A 19,217-nucleotide genomic window follows, 5' to 3' on the forward strand; every position below is an offset into this window, starting at 1 on the left:
TGTAAAAGCTCGAAAATTTAGGCAAAATAAGTTACATTGCAAAAATAAACTTTGAAAATGGGAGTTCACCGAATCAAAATAGAAATAGGCTGGATAAAAAAAAGAACTTGCCAATAAAAAAACCAGCCGTCAAAAATGAATATTAAATTGTGTAGTAAAATTAATTGTTTGTAATGATGTGAATACGTAACATAAACTTGTAACAACAAAAAAAAGTAGCATGTAGACTTCAAGAGGTAATATATATAGGTTAAAAACAAGTTTTGGGAATTATGGATCAAGTAAGCAGGTACCAAGGTTCTAAGAACGGGGAAAATACACAGGATGTGACTTGTTAAAAGCAAGATGGAAGATTACATGGCCTTGTAGGCAAATTTAACTAAAAACACGATATGTGGAAATTATTGAATCGCCACTCATTTATCGTACATAGATTCTAAACTAAAGAGCGATAGCCCGCCCCTGGTTTGGGGTTTCGAGCCTACAGTTGAATGTCGAAGACAATCACGGAATTGGTGTCGTAGCTCAATTTTGACTACAGTTTTTACCACCCCCGTAACTGCTTCATTCCGGAGAAAATGGTTAGTTACAAACAACAAGTCAGTACATCCATCAAACGAATCGGTAATTTCCACATATTAAAATAAAATGATCAATATTTATATGAATGTTACTTCGGGGACCAGACCAAGTAATCAACATTAATAAACATAAATTAAGCAAACATTACACAAAAAACGTAAACAATTACAAACAATAGCATAACGATATCACACATGTGATTCTGCATTACGGTTAAACCAAGTAAATTTCAAAAACAAGGATTGAAACACACAGAAAATATAAAATGCGGCATACAAAACACAAATACGATATAAAGAAATGCAAAAATTACTATCTGCATCCTGCATTAAATATCACAAAATCACAACAAACATTTATGGAGAGACGCGTTCACGACCGCCATTCAAGACAAGATGCCAAACGTAACCCCCGTTCGTGCTTTCTAGACTTCGACCATTTAAACCTGGACTGCTAGCGTCGTATAATATTTAATATAAAACTTGAAGCCAACATCTGCAGCGCCATCACTGGGTATGACTAAAATGAGAACTAAATCGGAGGCGCTAAATATGAAATTTGCAGGGATAAGTATATGCACACAAAATATTTATACGATAACTGTTTAACTTTACCTGACGAATTAATTTATATAATAAATAAATTTGAAGTAGATATAATTTTTGGATAATAATTCCAATAGATCGTGGAATAAGCTTTTATTTAACAAATGTACATGTTTATATTGCAGCGTCTAACCAATCTCTAGGATAACGTGTATAACATGACGGTGACCAACGGGAACCGTACGGATACGACACGCGGACGCTCCGGTCACTATAACCGTTATATTATAAATATAATATAAATAATAGGTTATTTTTATTCATTCATAGAATGAAGATGAAAGCCTACGATACTTACCAGGCCTCATAGGCGGACAAGACAAATTTCCCATTTCACTTTCATGCGAGTAGGTATAACCGTTGAGTGAAAACTCAACGGTACTTATAACTAAAATACTTTATGCAAAATTCATATTAACGAAGATATAAGATAATACTCCATACTTTTGACTAATAATATCTTTAATTTTATAAGTTTAATGTAAATTTAAATCTCACAAACACAATTTGAAAAGCGATTGCTAACAATTATTAACGAGCTCCTAGCGAGGTTATAATTTTGCGGTAGACACCGACGTCCGTCCGTCCGTCCGTCCGTTAGCACGATAACTCATAAACGAATGGACCGATTACAATGAAATTTTGCAGGTGGATTCTTTATCAAATTTGTACATTGGAGTTCGTGAATTGGCAATGTAGCCCAAAAAATAAAGAAGGCCCTTTCGACAACTCCGTTAATTATGAACCGAATTGCATGAAATTCAATATGCGTATAGCTTTAGCCATATAAAACGCAATTCCAAAAATTGGACCCAATCGATCAACATTCACAGTGCCCTTTTCGCATCACGACCATTTACAAACCGGATAGCAAACTTTCTTATTTATGAAGATATTTATTTAAATGAAAATTGATATATATGCACTTTGAATAAAAGCAAATTTAACGCCAGTTTCAAAATTTGGTTTTGTGCCAACTTTCTTATTTATGGAGGCATTCAAATGAAATTTGATACTTAACCACTTGGAATAAAAGCAAATATAGTGCCATTTTCCAAATTTGGTTTTGTGCAAGATGTGCAGTGCCAACTTTCTTATTTATTCAAGCAATTAAATGAAATTTCATACATATACACTTTAAATAAAAGCAAAACTAACATCAGGTTTAAAATTTGGTTTTGCACATGCTATAGCCATACCCAGGAGCTCGTTTCTTATATTTGTTTAGTTTATTCATTTCAGGAATTTGTTACGGCGTGCTATCAACTGTGATATTTGATATTTGATTTTTATATGTGATATTGGTACCTACCTTTTTTTAAAATCTAAACTCTAGTCCAAATCTTATTTATATGTATACATAATGTTTGTGATTTAAATGACGATGTCAATACTTCCTTTGAAATAATCGACAATAAAATCAAATGAAATCAATAACATACATTTTCATTTTAACGTCCAATTATCTAACAAGTCCACCGCGTATATATGTAGAGGTCGGAAACACTTTACTTTACTTTTTTTTCTCAAAAAAACGTTAATTAATGTAAAGTTAATGTTTCAGTTTTTAAAGATTACGTTATCGTAGGTAATTGCACAAGTGCATCAAAATTACCGATAATTTTTTTGAAAGCATGTTGTCTAAAAACTGCATGAGTTTATTTTCATATTTTGGTGGAGGGCTCTTTTAACAAAATATGAAAATGACCGAATGCAGTTTTTTACTGACAACATGCTTGAATAAAAAATTATCAGGTTTATTTTGATGCACGAGTGTAATTTAGGGGATAATTTCACGTGTGGTATTTCAACGACAATTCAATGCGATTATTCAATGACATTTGTCAAACTTCCACCAGTGAAATGACGCGAAATTTTGTCGTATTAACCGGAACATTCTTCTTAGTTTGTTAATCAATTTCGACAACCGACTTATCACCACATCTTTTAATTTAATCACTCATAACGAATTAGCTTGGAGCACAAAAGTTCGAATAGAATCAATAGCAAAATGAAAAGCAACTTCCATAATTTATTTTGACGTTTGTTGTTGTCATGGAAATACATTCGCGTGGGTAATTATGCTTAATTTTTCTTTTGATTCATTGAATAGTCCTCCGAATACCATTCGTAGTCGAAGTATTTGTAGATTATTTTTGAGCTGCTCCTCCACTCATGCTAGTTACGCTTTTTAATACCACTCGCGCAAGCGCTCGTGGTATTAATCAGCGTAACTAGCATTCGTGACAGCACCTCAAAAATATTCAGGAAAACATCCCTCTCTGAAAAAGTACGTACTCATCAAGGCGCATCCGAAAATTTTCAGGATCATACTCCCTCTGGCTGTTTGGCTCGTTGCTCCATCTTGCTATAAACATTGTTCTTCATTCAGGGCGTACTGGGCTAGGTCAGAGACTGTAATAACAAGTCTCTGGGCTAGGTGAGGTGCAAATGGCGAACGCGCGTTGTTGGTTGGTCCAACGTTCCATGGGTACTAAAATGATTTGAGCTAGTAGTGCGACGGTGACTGTCTTAAACGCCCTCCGTCCTTTACCTCATACACCTTAAGGCCGTATTAGACGATGCAATTTTTATTGCAATCCTTGCAGCAACTATTGCTGCTATTATTGCAGCAATTATTGCAAAAAGATGCAATGATTACACTATGCAATTTATTTGGCAATTTTTTTATACCCAATTCTAATCATGTATTGGTGCCAATGAAAGTGGAATTGGCATCACTGGGAAATACTTGAAAGCAACTTCACGTCTGTTGTAGACCAGGAAACGTGTGTTTTGTGACGTTTCCTTTGTTGAAGGCCGTGCAATTTATTATTTATATTTGCACGCACTTATTCACACTCATGGCCGTTTGCACCGACAAATTTAAGTGGAGCTTAGTTTAAGCGTAGCTTAAAATCCATGGCAACGATTATTGAGACAATGGTTGCCATGGATTTTAAGGTACGCTTAAGCTAAGCCCGGCTTAAATATGTCGGTGTAAACGGCCATCAGGTTCGTTAAATTCATTGAGTAGGTTTAGGTTTCCCTTTGTGAAATCGTTATTGGCAAGCCACTGCCTGGTCCAAAAATGTCGTCGTCTTCTATGTTTCTTTTTTTTTAAAAGAGCAACAGCAGACGCAATAACTAAAGATGCGGCAGCAATATCCATTTTTGAATTCCTCGTAAATAGGTTATTTCAGTTTTAACTTTAAATAACAAACCTGTATATAGCATAAGGAGGTAATGTTCTCCAGTGCATACCACTTTATTTTTTTTATAAATTAAATGTTACTAAAATAGTTACTAAATTGCAAGAAAAATTGCAAGAAAAATAGCACAAGTTCTATAACCAGAAAATTGCAGAATGTCTTGCTGCAATATTTGGTGCAAGAAATTGCACGTGCAATTTTAACATACACGGAGCAATTTTTCGTGCAATTTCTTGCGGCAATGAATTGCTGCAAAAATTGCAATAAAAATTGCATCGTCTAATACGGCCTTTATAAAGAGAATTTCAAGAAATTTTGTTCAAGGCGTGGAACAAAACTTGGTCTAAGGGCGTTTGCCCACAAGACGGTAATGGCACGATTTGACGCGCGCGATATATCGCGCCGCATCCGCTGAGTGCTCGCCCACTACGCGGTAGATATCGTGCGAATCTGTTTAGATTAATATTCCGTGTTGCCAGATCGATTTTAGTCAGTTGGTGCTGTAAGCTTCGAAGTGATGGATCGAAGGAAATTAATTTTATTAGCGATGGTTTTACGTAGGCGCCGAAGAAGGCAAGCTATCCAGACTCAAAGGCAATATTGGGTCCATCCCATTTTGAGAGAGCACGCACCAAATGACAACACAGTACTAAAGATATCGTTGATAATTTCGACGTGTCGGCTAGAAATCATTTAACCCTATTGGCGTTCAAAAGTCAGGCGACACGAATTTGCGCGCTTTTTGACCGCTAAATCGCGGGTTTGTGCGGTAACGTCCGGCCGCGACGGTTTTAAATATCGTCGCGGCATTTTTTAACCAATGGGCGTGACAAATTTATGAATTTTGGTCGTCGCGATATCGCGTACGATTTATCGCGCGCGTCAAATCGTGCCGTTACCGTCCTGTGGGCAAACGCCCTAAGGGTTGAAAATAGTAGAGTTTTTCAGTGACGATGTCCAAGCACTCTTTAAAATAAATACTCGGAAATAAATTACCGATATCAAAGAAGACTAAAATTGCAAAATTACCTAATGCAAAATTGTTCTATATTAAACACATTGTTTGCTACTTCTTTATTTTATTTCAATTTGACAAAGTTCATTACGTCCGATTTACAAACAGAAATTGTAATATAAGTAGGTACTGATACATATTCAAGTTGTATAATAGTGTTCAAAAAAAGACTTCAAACAGTTTAAAAATTCATAACAATACACATCTATATTTTTTTAGATTAAAGGATTGCAAGATTCTGGTTCGCTATGAACCTTTTGCATTTATGTGAATGCTTCAAAATTGTCACAGGTAGGTGTACATCACGTCTACTGAAACAGAGTCAGAAATTCTAAAAAGTGTAAAATACATTTACAGCACAATTATTCGTTGCATTCTCGCCGAGACACGATAAATGACACACTCCATAAGAAAAACTGCAACAGAAATTCCATATCCAAGCGCAAGAATGAAAAAAGCACCGCTAACATGAATAAGCTTCAATCCTGTTTGGAAATCGTGTTGAGCTAGTTCAGCTATCTCATAGCTTCGGACGTCAGGTTCTGCGTTGTAGGTATAGTCAACGCTGTTCGTAAGCCAACTATGATAACCAGATTCATATAAATAAGATATTATTCGATTTAAGCTGGGAAGGAAGTAGCTACCCTTGAACATGGCAAAGTTAACCTGACGAAGTAAACCTGAAAATTCACAAAAAAAAAAATTTTGTTTTTTTCCTTTTAAATAGTTTGCTACAGCAGATGCATGTTGTTTGAACGTTGTCACTTGTGACCTTCGTCCTACTATGAAGTAATTTGTATGGTTTAATTTTTTTACATAAGAAGTGTAGTCATTTTTGATTACAGTCAGCCTGCCCTTGATTCCCTCATAATGTTCAAGATTGTTTTTTAAATAATACTCGTAAAGAGATTCGGGGACGTAGATTTCCATGTCACTCTTTTCCAATTGGTCCATGTTGTTAATTGAGTTCTCGTACTTAGGCAATATCAAGATATTGATCAAATTTGATGTATAAACTGTTTGAATGTGGATGACGTATACTAGATAGAAGATAATCAGAATTCTTAGAGCAATTCTACGCGTTTCGGTGGATATGGACACGCCTAAAAGTAGGCTTATCACATCAACAGAGATAGCTGAAACAGTTCTAGAAGATTCGGTCTTGTAGAGCATAAGCCACCAAGTCAGGGTTACTGCAATGAGCGTAACAATTACAATTATCCATAAGATACCCTTAAATGGTATAAAATATGTAACGCATGGTGATATAACTTTTGGTGTTGGTCCTATCCAGATGAAACTTTCCGTCCAAATTTCATTGCTAGTGTCAACGTAAACAGTCAATCCATACTGAACCAACAATATCACCATAGCGTTATGTCGCCCTAATTCGTAAAACTCCTTAACGGTCATATCAGTAGAGCGTATTACTCTTGCATTTAAAAACTCTTCTATCAGTTCTAACATGGACAAAATTATATAATCTGGTAGATAGAATGGTTTCTTCAATCCGAATTGCGCTGCTCCTGTAATTACTTCACATCTCCCAAAATCTCGAACGTACTCATCAAATATAACAGACAATCTCGAATCGCACTGTTGGTAGCGGAAAGCTGTTGGCACTTTCCCACAACCATTTCGTTCGTCAAATGGATTGCCTGTAATAACAGTTACATTTTGTCCGTCAAATTCGGTTTTGTATTGAATTACGACCACTTTTATAATATGTATTTGCCAAAAAACACGAAATGTGAGAGTTAAATTTTTCTCCGCGGTGATTAGAAGAAAGCGTCCACGGTTTGTCCTTCCACGTTCCCAAATAGGACTTCGGATTAACTTGTGGATGGTCGTTATTAACTTATCCCCTGTTTTCGCTTCTATAACGTAATCATTTTCATAGTTACCATAATATCCGTTAATCGGGCGACTAATGTTGACGATTACACGAGGAACATTGAAATTATTCGGAAAATATTCTGGGTGATCATTCAAAATATAAGCGAAGGATACGTTCTTAGGAAAAACCTTATGTAATACCTCAACAATACACCCAGGAACCAAATTCTTCGGTTGCAATTTTGCAATTTCGTCACTATTCGCGTATTGCGTCACCACACATAGCAGTACAACAAAGCACCACGCTGGCATTTCTGAGCGGTTTACAAGTCGAAAGGGCACCGGAAAACTAACCAAATTAATACTTAGTGTGGAACATTATATTTTTCGGATAATTGAACAAAATGAGACGTTAAAAGTAAAATCTAATTTATTATTCAAGAGAAAATGATTTGTACATTAAGCTCTAATTCTACGTTGCTATGCATTAAAGCAATACAACTAGTTGATATGGGTCAAAGTCGAATACTAAGTTCTGCCCGTTAATTAGAGCAAAAGGTAATTTGTTTCGAACGAAGTCATTTATTTATTTAATTTATTGATACTTTGGCATATGCCTGGCGTAGCCGCCTCTCCCAGAATTTGGTCAACTGTCGTGGGGATGTGTCCCTGGTAGGTACTAACGGGTGTATCCCCACCACTTTGTTCATTGTTGCCATTGCGCTGGGCCGCGACATATGCCAAACAATGTGGTGGATTTTGTGGATTGGGAGGGGAGGGGGGGGGGACTAACTGGGTATTATCCGACCCTAACGGGTACGGCCACAGCTTCGCCACTGCAATATCTGCCTTAGAGGGAACTCTGCTTTCTGGTGGTACCTTCTTCTCCGAGTGTTCATTAGTTTCCGATGTTCCTATCCTTTGGTAATGTTCCCTTTCCTATATTCCCCCATGTTCCTCCTCTTTAACTCGATCTCCTTTTCCCTCTAGATTACTCACAGCCCACAATAAGCAAATATAATGAAATGCAATGAAATAATCGAGAGTGACTAAAAAGCACAATACACAAATATGGACAGCACAGATACAGCCATACCGACAATGAAACATGATTGGCAATACCAACAAAGGTTACACATTAAGAGGTGCAAGTGCTTGAATCCAGTAAGTACATAAGTAAAGGGTTACAATCTGCATTTAAGTTACACACATTTATAGATTAATTGAATAAAGAAGCAAATACCTCACCTGATATAAAAAACAAAAGCACACAGCAATGATTAAGGTATAACAAATATTTCAAGATAAGCCGTACTTTACACTTAAGCCGGTTACAAGAAAAAGACCCTGAACACACCATGTTAAATCGTATTTATTGACCACCCCAGGCCACGCGGTAATTTGATCTAACACCCCTAAAAACCACCCGAAAATCGCCCATTCCCTGCATTTCACGCATTTCTAGGAAAAAAACTGGACTGCAGGTGTTTGAAATGGTAAACACATGTGGTCTTCCAAGAATTCCATCCGTCTCATCTTCGCTCTCTTTCCCTTTTCTGTAATCCCACCAGATTTCGGTTGGCAGCATGTGTAACTAACATGATGTATAGGGTGCTTCGTATCTACAATCATATTCACAGGATGTTACTAAGGTTGGGGCATCTCAATATCGTACTCGAAACATGGTTACTCTCCAAGGGAGCGTAATTGGCCCCTTGATTTTTTTACTGCACGTTAACGATCTCCCACATCATCTACATGAAGGGAAGGTATTTATGTACGCAGATGACACTACCATAGTGATCAGTGGCGAGGCGAGAGCATTGGAGTAGTTGAATCTAAAGTCGACGAGTGGCGTAATGTACGAGTATTTCATATGACTCCTAACGTCACGTGACTTTTTCGAGCGCTCCGGCCTAAGCTTTGTCGCAATCCAGTCATTTTTTCATCCTAGTTTCTAGATGGCGCAGGCAGGAGATTTCAAGGGTCCCATAGGCGCGAAATATGTCCATCTGGGCCTGTGTGAGTCACTTCCCCAGTACCTTTATACTACCCTTCGACTATAGACGTTTCTTAGCCTTAGACTAGGAATCTCTTTCCATTTCTAAGCTTTTTTCCAAATACGCCACCCTTTCACATCAGTAAACTGACCAACGGCAACGATGCGGTTTTATCAATTGTTTGTTAATAATATTCCTGATGCATTACAAGCCGAATCTGAAGCAAAACAATTGAAACTTGATACTGTTTAATTCTGTCCAAAGATGTACATGCTAAAGATACAATATCTATATTTAGATAGGTTTAGATACCTAGCAAATAACATATATATTTATTAAATTTTTATTTTTACTTAAGATTTTGATAATTAACGTTCGTTACATTCACAAATGGTCTAGACCTGTATTAACATTAAAAAATATAAGCAGGTATTTTTATCAACTGGACAACTTTATTGTTATTTGCAATATAATTTCTGAATAAACACACTCATTTCCCTACTTAATCTGTTTCTGACCCTTGCGTAAATCAGTGACAGTGATGAAATCACACACCACCGCTAAAACAAATGAGAAAAAATTGTTTTGCAAGTGGTAAAACCCAAAAGTAGAGGTAGAGCATTTTAAATCCCTGTGGTTTGCCAAATTTACTATTCCTATAGTAGGTAATTATTAGCATAGCTAATTACTTGAAAGTACAATTAGCATTCTGTACATATATGATGACGCTCAATTACAGTGCTAAGAATGATTGTATGCAATTTCAAACTGCTTATTAAAAATAAGACATGTATCTTCAAACTGTGCTTCCATTTTGTTGCAGTCACAATCGTCACATTTCAAAACTGTTCAAACCTTGTGTTTTAAAACATGACCTCTCAAATTCCTATTAGTATTTGTTGTATAATCACAAATGTCACATTTAAATTTCAAATCATTGTGTAATAAGACATGCTGTTTTAAACTGTCCTTCCTGTTAGTGGCATAATCACAAATATCACATTTAAAATCTTTCGAATCACTGTGTACTACAACATGTCGCTTTAGATTGCCCTTCCTTTTCGTTGCATAATGACAAATATCACATTTGAAATATGTCGAATCATTGTGTATTAAAACATGTAACTTCAAACTCCGCTTCCTTTTTGTTTCATAGTCACAAGTGTCACATTTAAAAACGGTTGAAACATTGTGCTTTAGAACATGACCCCTCAAATTTGTCCTAGTATTTGTTCTATAATCACAAATATCACATTTAAGATCTTTTGAATCATTGTGTATTAGGACATGTTGCTTTAAATGGTCTTTCCTATTCGTTGCATAATCACAAATTACACATTTAAGCTTTTTTGAATCATTGTGTATTAAGGCATGTAGCTTCAAATTGCCCTTCCTGTTTGTTGCATAATCACAAAAATCACATTTAAAATCTTTTGAATAACTGTGTATTAAAACATGTTTTTTTAAATAGGCCTTCGTTGTTGCATAACCACAAATATCACATTTTAAATCTTTCAAATAATTGTGTTTTACGACATGTTGCTCCAAACTGTACTTCCATTTTGTTGCATAATCACAAACGTCACATTTAAAAAGTTCTGAAACCGTGTGTTTTTGATCATGATTTCTCAGATTCCTCTTAGTGTCCGTTGTATAATCACAAATATCACATTTAAAACATTTCGAATGTTCCCGAGTTAAGAGATGCGATTCAACACAGCGTTTAATATTTGTTGCATAATTACATTTTGCACATTTAAAATCTTCAGTATCCTTGTGCGTCACGAGGTGTATTTTAAAATGTGGTTCATTACCCGTTGTGTAATCGCAAGCCACACATTTAAACTTTACAGTTCCACATTTAATGTTTGAGGAATGACCTTGTTGCAGCATTTGATCTCCATTGTACTCTTGCCTACAATATGGTGAACCTGTCGTAGTTCCATTATGTTCTCCCTTTATAGTTTCAAAAGAAACATCCGTTACAAGAATGTCTCCTTCAATGGACAAATTTATTTCTTCTTCTTGTTTTGGTTCAATTTTAACTAAGACAACGTTGTCATCCATTAGGCACCTACTTAACAATTATTTTTTAATCCTATAATCATAACCACAAAAACGATTTACCTTGACCAATGTAACTGCCCATAAGCATTCAGAAAGATACAAAAATTAAGTAGGTTTGATTTGCACTATCACCACCCCAAAATTGTGAGAATAGTAAACACTTTGATCATATGAGTACCTATTGATACTAAATCGAGTATTAAATATACAATGATCTATTTACATGGAATATAATTACACGATCTAAGCTATAAACTAAACAAAAGGTATAAGATTTGTTTATGAATAAACAAAGATATAAACATTCAATACTTAAACAGTTTACAAAGAGTATATAGATTGAGATACCGACGATACCGTACGTGATTATTTGTGATTGTGATATAATATAATAGCATAGATACGTTATATCGTTGAATGAAGGCCTGATATTTAAATCTGTAATTATACACATAACACACTTGTATAATCAATGGCAAGGAACTTGTCTATGGGGAAGGCGATATAGGTTATATCCACAGAACGCAGAACAATACTTTTTATGGTTATAAAGCCACAGCCATCAACGGGTTATATCGGTGTGTATCGTGGGTTATTACTCTTTGGTATAAATGCATTGCAGCACCATCTCTACAACCATTGCTCCATACAACGACTTTAACAAAGATAACATAAGTAGAATTTTCTTTGATTTTTTAGAAGAAGTTACATCTAATAACTTTGCTAAGCGTTTGATATAAACACAATAGATGGCACTAGATATTTAAAATTAAACTGATAATTCAAATGTGAAACTCACGTTTCGATGCAGTTGTTGCGTATTTTGCGGCAAGCAGAGATCGTTAACATTTCTATAAATAAAAATTGAGTGTTTTAATTTGTTCCTTAATTACTTACTGGCAATAAAATCAATCTATTTAAAATTAAGTATTCTCTAACTCCGAATTTTATGATGAGAAGCGATCATAAAAATCTTTTAGTGCCCAGACTATTTAGTAAGGGATTATTTATGGCGAGCATCTAATAATAAAATAAAAAATTTCATTACTGGCGATCCATTTTGAAGATAAACGAAATTGAACAAATCTTTATTTCGTTTTCTTGGTAGGTACTAAGATGAAATATTAAATGTAAGTGGATTTCCAGACAGCTGCAAGCTCCAGACGAGACTGCTGTGTATGCAGCTAACAACCGCCAAGACCACACGTTCCTGTGTGCAAATCAAAATTGTGTCTCATATCTTACAAAGTGTCGATAGACCAAAACAATCCCTAATTGCAATTACAATTTTTTGCTCATTCCTTCCATCCGTTGACTTCATATTCGTAACTTTCCCTATTTCTTCACTTTCCCATGTTTCCTCCACTACTTTGAACCATTAGCTCATCAAGTCATCACACTTCCTAAATTTCCTCGGTTTCATGGAGTTCTTGAGAACCTTGGACATGGATTTCCACGTAGACGGACGTACACGTGATGCTTAAACTACTTACGGAAGCTGCCTGAAGTCTGGGCCTTCCCACCTCAGGACCACGGCGTGCACACAACTCTAACTTCACCACGGGATACGTAAAACGACCGGGTGACGCTTCCAAAGTGTGCGGAACGAAGAACCATAAAACTGATCTAAATTTTTCTTTTTTTCTTCTGTCTCTTTCCTATCGTTGCGTACTAAAAATGTGAAACGGAATCGACTTCCGTCTGCGCCCACAACCTTTCGACAGCTTCCATCAACCGCAACCCACCATTTTTATGTGTAATCGTTCCGGGCTGAAAATACCAAACGAAACCAGCGCAAAATTGACGACTCGCGTCGGTTTTTATCGCAGCTCCTTATTACTGTGTTTTCGCCCTACTTTGCCACTTATATGAACTGTACATGCAAGTTCTTATGATATGAGCGGTGTTGCATCTTCTGCTTTAGAGGCTTTATGGCTCAATGGTAGAGCGTTGGGCTATAATCCGGAGGTCGGGAATTACTTTAGACCAATTACGATCATTCTGCCGGCTATTCCGAATTAGGTTTTCCTGCAGTTTTCCTAATTCGTAAGGTAAATACCGGAGTAGTATAGTGCAGAGCTTTGAATATAGACTACTAATTATAATCAAAGGTGCAGAGGCACCTCTAATAGTATATTGAAAGACAAGTGTTACAATGCGACCTATTGTAATACGACCATCTTGTGGCACGAGTGGCGACGCGAAGCGTAGGCACGAGTGACCGCAAGATAGGAGTATTACAATAAAGCATTGTAACACGCGTTTTTCATACTATTTTTTCTATTTCGGTGCTTTAATTTAATTAAAAAAATCATTATCAGAAACTATAGGGAACATTAGAACTAACATGTTTTATGTTGGGAACACTTTTTATGCCGTTAAGTTTTAGGTTGGCAGCGTAGTAAGACTGACATTTTGAAGTTCAAACACGGAAGTACCCAACGAAGTACCTACTTGTACTAACTAGTAACTGCCAACTTAAGAGATGAGTTACCAAAAAAAAAAACGACTATAATCACTGTCTTTGTACAACTGTTTTCGGCCTAAAACAGTTGTACAAAATCATCATTGTGACACCGAAATAGAAAAAAAGCATTATGCGGGTCACTCTGTAAGTAGGCACAAGCCTGTTGAGGACCCAGAACAAGAGAGGGCTAATAAATAAATAAATAAATAAACACCTATAGAGTTCACAGATCGAAAAAGAAGGCTTGGCAATAATTTTAGAAGTAGTCAAATTTAATCAGTATTTGTATTAGAAAAAGTGTAAGTTAGTGACCGATCACCGAGTATTAGTGACCATCTATGGCGAAAATATAAATATTTCTCGATTTTCGGCGAAGAAATTTAGGAGATGGGCCTAGAGATGAAGTAGATTTTTTTATAGTAATAGTGCTGATATTCTATCAATAAGGCTACCAATTAAATTAAATCTGAAAAGCACCGGAATTGTTCAACTAGATTATTGTTCATTTTTTTACTAATTCAGATGAATTTATTATCATAGAATTATTATCAAAGAATTAACAAGAAAACAACAAACAAGTCCAAAGTGAAAGCATTCATTAATAACGGGCATCCTACATTTTCAAAGGATTCTTCAAATCGGCGTCAATAAACACACATCCGCTTATATGTACTTAGTAAATAAACGAGATGTTTTAAAAAATCAAAATCTGTTTCAGTAATTCGGAGGGGGAATCACAATGACATTTAAGATTTAAAAGTTGGGGTGGTTGGGGCGCAGGGGGTTGGAGGGGGTGCGTCGCCAACTATGTCATTTGTGATTCCCCCTCCGAATTACCGAAACGGCTTTTGATTTTTTAAAATATCTCGTTTATTTACTAAGACATGGGGGGTGGTAAGTTTTCAAATTGCCATCCTGTATAGTAAATACAAAATTCTTAGAAGTTCTCGAACAGAAATATTATATTTCCCAGAAAGAATGCATCACATCTACCTTCATTTCTTATCGCCAGGAACTTGATGGCGCCCCGATGTCGTTCTACATTTGTGGAATATACGCTACAGTATTATAGCGGCGAACCTAATGTTTTCTTTAGTGAAGGAGAAGAAGTATGTGTTAAAGATTATAGGAAGTTAGATCAACTTGTTTTTGAAGAGTTGTCAAACGATTAGGAATATCTTGTTATCTAGTAGAAATTGAAAATCGGGATATAATTTGGAAACGCAACGTTAATCAAATGAAAAAGGAATGGCACCTTTAAACATTACAATTAGATGAGCGAGAGAAATTGCCTCAGGCATGACTTTTCAAATGAATTTTCCAGTAGTTCAGTGAGAGCGGCGACGGTGCAGTGTTACGGTCCTCGGCTCGACTGGTTCCGAGAATCAAGATTGAATCGAGACGCGATCGAAACCGAATGAATTGTTGCGGCCCTGTGACTGGTATTTAAACGGCCGGGCTCTGACGCTATAGTGGTCAAAACGCATGGACCAATCAGGCAACCTTACTTCGGAGTGCTGTCTCTTTCTCTTGCTCTCTTGGAGTGGGAAGAACTTTCATCCTCGTCTTCTTTTTCTCTAATACCTTCTCCATCGAACTCCTGTAGGGAAACAGTCAGAGGCAGTTCCTCTGGGAATGTTGGCATGCTTTTTCGCAGCCACACTTCTTTCTTGTTTCTTGCATCGGCAAAAAATCATGTTCAAGAGCAATAAATAAATAAATAAATAAATAAATAAATAAATAAATAAATAAATAAATAAATAAATAAATAAATAAATAAATAAATAAATAAATAAATAAATAAATAAATAAATAAATAAATAAATAAATAAATAAATAAATAAATCATTTGCTGGAGAAAACTAACCGTCTGTGAACATTGTTATATAACCTAGGGCCTCCCAAACGCCAAACCTTTGGCCACCAGACCATAGTCTATTGTGCCTTATGGATAATTCGCCACTGCACCCATCGATTTTCGTGCTATTAAAAGGTATGACGATACATCTTTACACACATGCGAAAGGTTTAATTCCACATTTAGGCTGGTGCTAGGTGCTATCTGGAACTGTCCTCGCTTCCTTCAAAGTAGTTTTGATGATTAAGTTTTTGTTTGACTTGACACTCTTGAAAGAATAGCATGGCTGGTTTTGTGGCTCATTTCTGGAAAGAGCATAAATGGAAAATGTACCAGTTTCTCAGCCGCTGTCACTAGAAAACCAATTAAATCTCGTCTGAGTGGGAGGTCTGAATGTACCAAGACAGAAGAAATTCTGAATTGCGAAATTATAATAATTTCGGTCATTACATTTTTGTAAACGTTGGTATTATGAAAGAGGCCGATGGTTGAAGCATGAAATTTAACCATTACTACTTTATGCATTGGCCTTACTCATCCTTTAGAATTATGATGTCATCTAGTAAAATACAACTTTGTAGTAGTTCCACGACCGACTCGTCTAAACATATGTCCGCGTTCGTAGAACAGAGGCAGCGGTTTGCGGTTTTACTGGCGAGATAAAGTAATTGTGGGACTGCAGGGTCGGATCGGTACAATTTGCTCTTCATCCAGATGTAAACTTATACACTTACGGCGGAGATCGCACCATGATAATGCAGAGATATATTTCATGAAACGCACAGATGTGCAGTTGAATATTTTTAATGGTGTTGGTAGCTGCTCGTAAAAGTTAATAAACTGGCCATTCCTGCTCTGAGCTTGATTTAATGTACTTTAAAAAATTCCAACATAATCCCGTTCGTCTGTGGCTGCGTTAGAATTCTTTATAAAACTTTGTTAGTTACATACTTGCTACAACCCTCAGTATTTCATGGGTAATTCTACGAGGAGAGAACTTGCTGAACACTCTTTCCGTACAATTAGAGATTCTTCTGAAAGGTAATGTACTCAGATTCTGCTTTTTTCGTGTTACATTTCTCAGCTTCATGCTGTCCATCTTCATGTTTCGCAACAAGACACTTGGATATAGGAGTAATTGCTATTCAGACCAGACTGGACTCACTTGTCGAAAATTTTAATTGCTAACGGGTTTAACAAATGGGATGAGACCTTGAAGCAAATATTACAGTTACACATTTCTTTCTTGGTTTCTACGTTATTGTACCACGAACACAAGCATTTTTCGCATCCTATAGCAGATATAGCAGAATGTGAAACTGCAACGATATTGAGTGTAATAGTTTTTTTCAAGATTGAAGGAGAGAAAAATGCGGAGATACGCCTTATACAGTTAAAAAGTGATTTTTTCCAGTTCTACGAATGACTGAAATTTTAAAAGACAACAGAATAGCCAATAATAAGCATGAAGAAGAAACTGGAAAGATCCTGCATGATTTTCCAGAAATGTGCCTCAACACTACCATAAATGGTGCATCAAATTGAAATCCTTTTCTAAAGGCTTCAAACGAAACAAGTTTTATTGGAATCTCTGCCACTATTTAGGCGGAGAAAGATAAAAGAAAGAGAACTAGCGCCCCATTCTTCCAAGCAAAAGTTCGAAATAAACAGAACCGGAATGGCGGTTCATATCAGCTGATCCAACACTATTAGGTAAATAGAAAAACTAAAATTGGGACCAGTTTAGAGCACTACGTGAATCAGTGGAATTGCTTCATTATTTTTCATCTTACTAATTTACTGAGAAAAGCAGATGTAGCCAAATAGCAGTCCGAAGTCGTTGACTAGTAGTTAATAACGCCTGATACGAACGGAGAAAACTTTTTTTAAATGCATTATTTTTAAAAATGACAATTACAAATTTCCATTAAGGTAAACTTTCTTCGACTTTTGACATTCCTGCTCCAAGTCAATAAATTGATTGATCACATCGCAGAAGCGGCCAAGACGGCCACTCGCCGTTTCCTTTGCTATCAAAAAGGTATTTGACTAGATATAAAACGTGGATTTGATGCAAAACTTGCCACCCATCACGATAAAACTGGACTGCTACAAGGCACAATCTGTAACGTGAGAAGGACATTGGCTCACGTATCAATGAGATGTCATTGCCGTGCGTGGGATCAAATCTTCAAGCACAAATTTATCGAGAACAGAAGCGGTTATTTACAAAAAGAAACTGATGATGGTCTCGGGTTACACATTCATCGCATATATAATATTTTGTTTTAGGTTAGTGTCAGATTGATTTTGTAATGACCCAAGTCCAGTCGAGAAACAATTGCGCAATTCAAAACCAAAAATCCAAAATCACATTTGGTACATATTCCTCATAAAGCAATCAAAACCCCCGATCCATCATACAAGCCGATAACAAGTATCGTAATTGAACTTTGAAGTCACCTCCCCGCGAATGGTTCCATACCAGCCTCACTATGTACACAAAATCTATCAGATACCCTAAATTATCTAAACACTCTGTATGTAATAATAATAATGAAACTCATATGCGCCCGGAGAAGAAGCTATCATCAGAAAGCAGAGTTCCCTCTAAAGCCCGTTTGTAACGATCACTTGTTTAGTCAAATTTTTAGTCCTTTTTTTCTTCAATAAAGATAATGCTATCCTAAAAATGTCATAAATGATGAAACTGTATGTAACATTCCATAATATTGTCAATTTTTTAGTACCTGTAAAATGTTAACATTTGTACTTAACCTATGTTATATTAAATCTGGAGACTAAATATTTATCTTCTGTAAACTAAGGTCTCTATCTACTGTCAACGTATTATAGTGAGCTTTAAAAATGAATATAAATTTAATTTTAATTTTACAAATTCCCTATAATCTGTCAAAAGTTACTAAAAAATTGAGGGAAAATAGGACAGGTTCTATAAATTACAAAAATAGGACAACTTTCAGTTCCTAAAATAACTACCAAAAAATTGATCAAAGTTGATGTATGAAATGTTCAATTTTTTTGTTCCTAAAAAATGATTTAAAAATTGACTAAATAAGGGATCGTTACAAACGGGCTTAAGGCAGATATTCCAGTGGCGAACACGCAGTTAGCCCTCCCCCACAATCCCCCCTCCCCATTCACAAAATCCACCATATTGTTTGGCATATGTCTCGCGGCCCAGCACGATGGCAACAAAAGTAGTGGCGAAACGCCCCTGATAGTGCCTACCAGGGACGCATCCCCACGACAGTTGACTAAATCCTGGGAGAGGCGGCGACGCCAGGCATACGTCAAAGTATCAAGTATCAATAATAATAAAGTATTTTATTAAATAATGCCATACACACAATTTAACAGGGCGAAGTTGAGATGTTGGGCTACTCACGGCGACCCAACTCTGCTCTTACCCTTAACCCTACTATAATAAAAAGAAATCAAAATCTAATTGGGAATTGTACAGAAAATAAAGAATTACTTTGTAATGGGAAAAAAATACATAAATAAATTTATGAAATACAAAATGTATGAAAGAAATAAATAAGTGTAACTTA

General features: G+C 36.1%; 2 protein-coding genes across 2 annotated transcripts; both read right to left on the minus strand.

Moving 5' to 3' along the window:
• Positions 1 to 5,511: 5,511 nt before the first annotated feature.
• LOC116175079 lies at positions 5,512 to 7,580 on the minus strand. Its single transcript, XM_031493149.1, has one exon. It carries the CDS (start codon positions 7,560 to 7,562, stop codon positions 5,766 to 5,768), a length of 1,797 nt encoding a protein of 598 aa, XP_031349009.1. The 5' UTR covers positions 7,563 to 7,580; the 3' UTR covers positions 5,512 to 5,765.
• A 1,916-nt stretch (positions 7,581 to 9,496) lies between these two features.
• Positions 9,497 to 11,862, minus strand: LOC116175209 (zinc finger protein ZFAT-like). Its single transcript, XM_031493345.1, has 2 exons — positions 11,378 to 11,862; positions 9,497 to 11,324 (listed from the first exon to the last, which is right to left on the minus strand). Exon 2 carries the CDS (start codon positions 11,315 to 11,317, stop codon positions 10,100 to 10,102), a length of 1,218 nt encoding a protein of 405 aa, XP_031349205.1. The 5' UTR covers positions 11,318 to 11,324; positions 11,378 to 11,862; the 3' UTR covers positions 9,497 to 10,099.
• Positions 11,863 to 19,217: the final 7,355 nt, after the last annotated feature.

Source organism: Photinus pyralis, unplaced genomic scaffold (genome assembly GCF_008802855.1).
Source record: "Photinus pyralis isolate 1611_PpyrPB1 unplaced genomic scaffold, Ppyr1.3 Ppyr1.4_LG6, whole genome shotgun sequence".
NCBI lineage: Eukaryota > Metazoa > Arthropoda > Insecta > Coleoptera > Lampyridae > Photinus > Photinus pyralis.

Coding starts and splice junctions, on each gene's coding strand:
- LOC116175079 (XM_031493149.1), bottom strand. CDS start 7,562: ATGCCAGCGTGGTGCTTTGTTGTACTGCTATGTGTGGTGACGCAATAC.
- LOC116175209 (XM_031493345.1), bottom strand. CDS start 11,317: ATGGATGACAACGTTGTCTTAGTTAAAATTGAACCAAAACAAGAAGAA.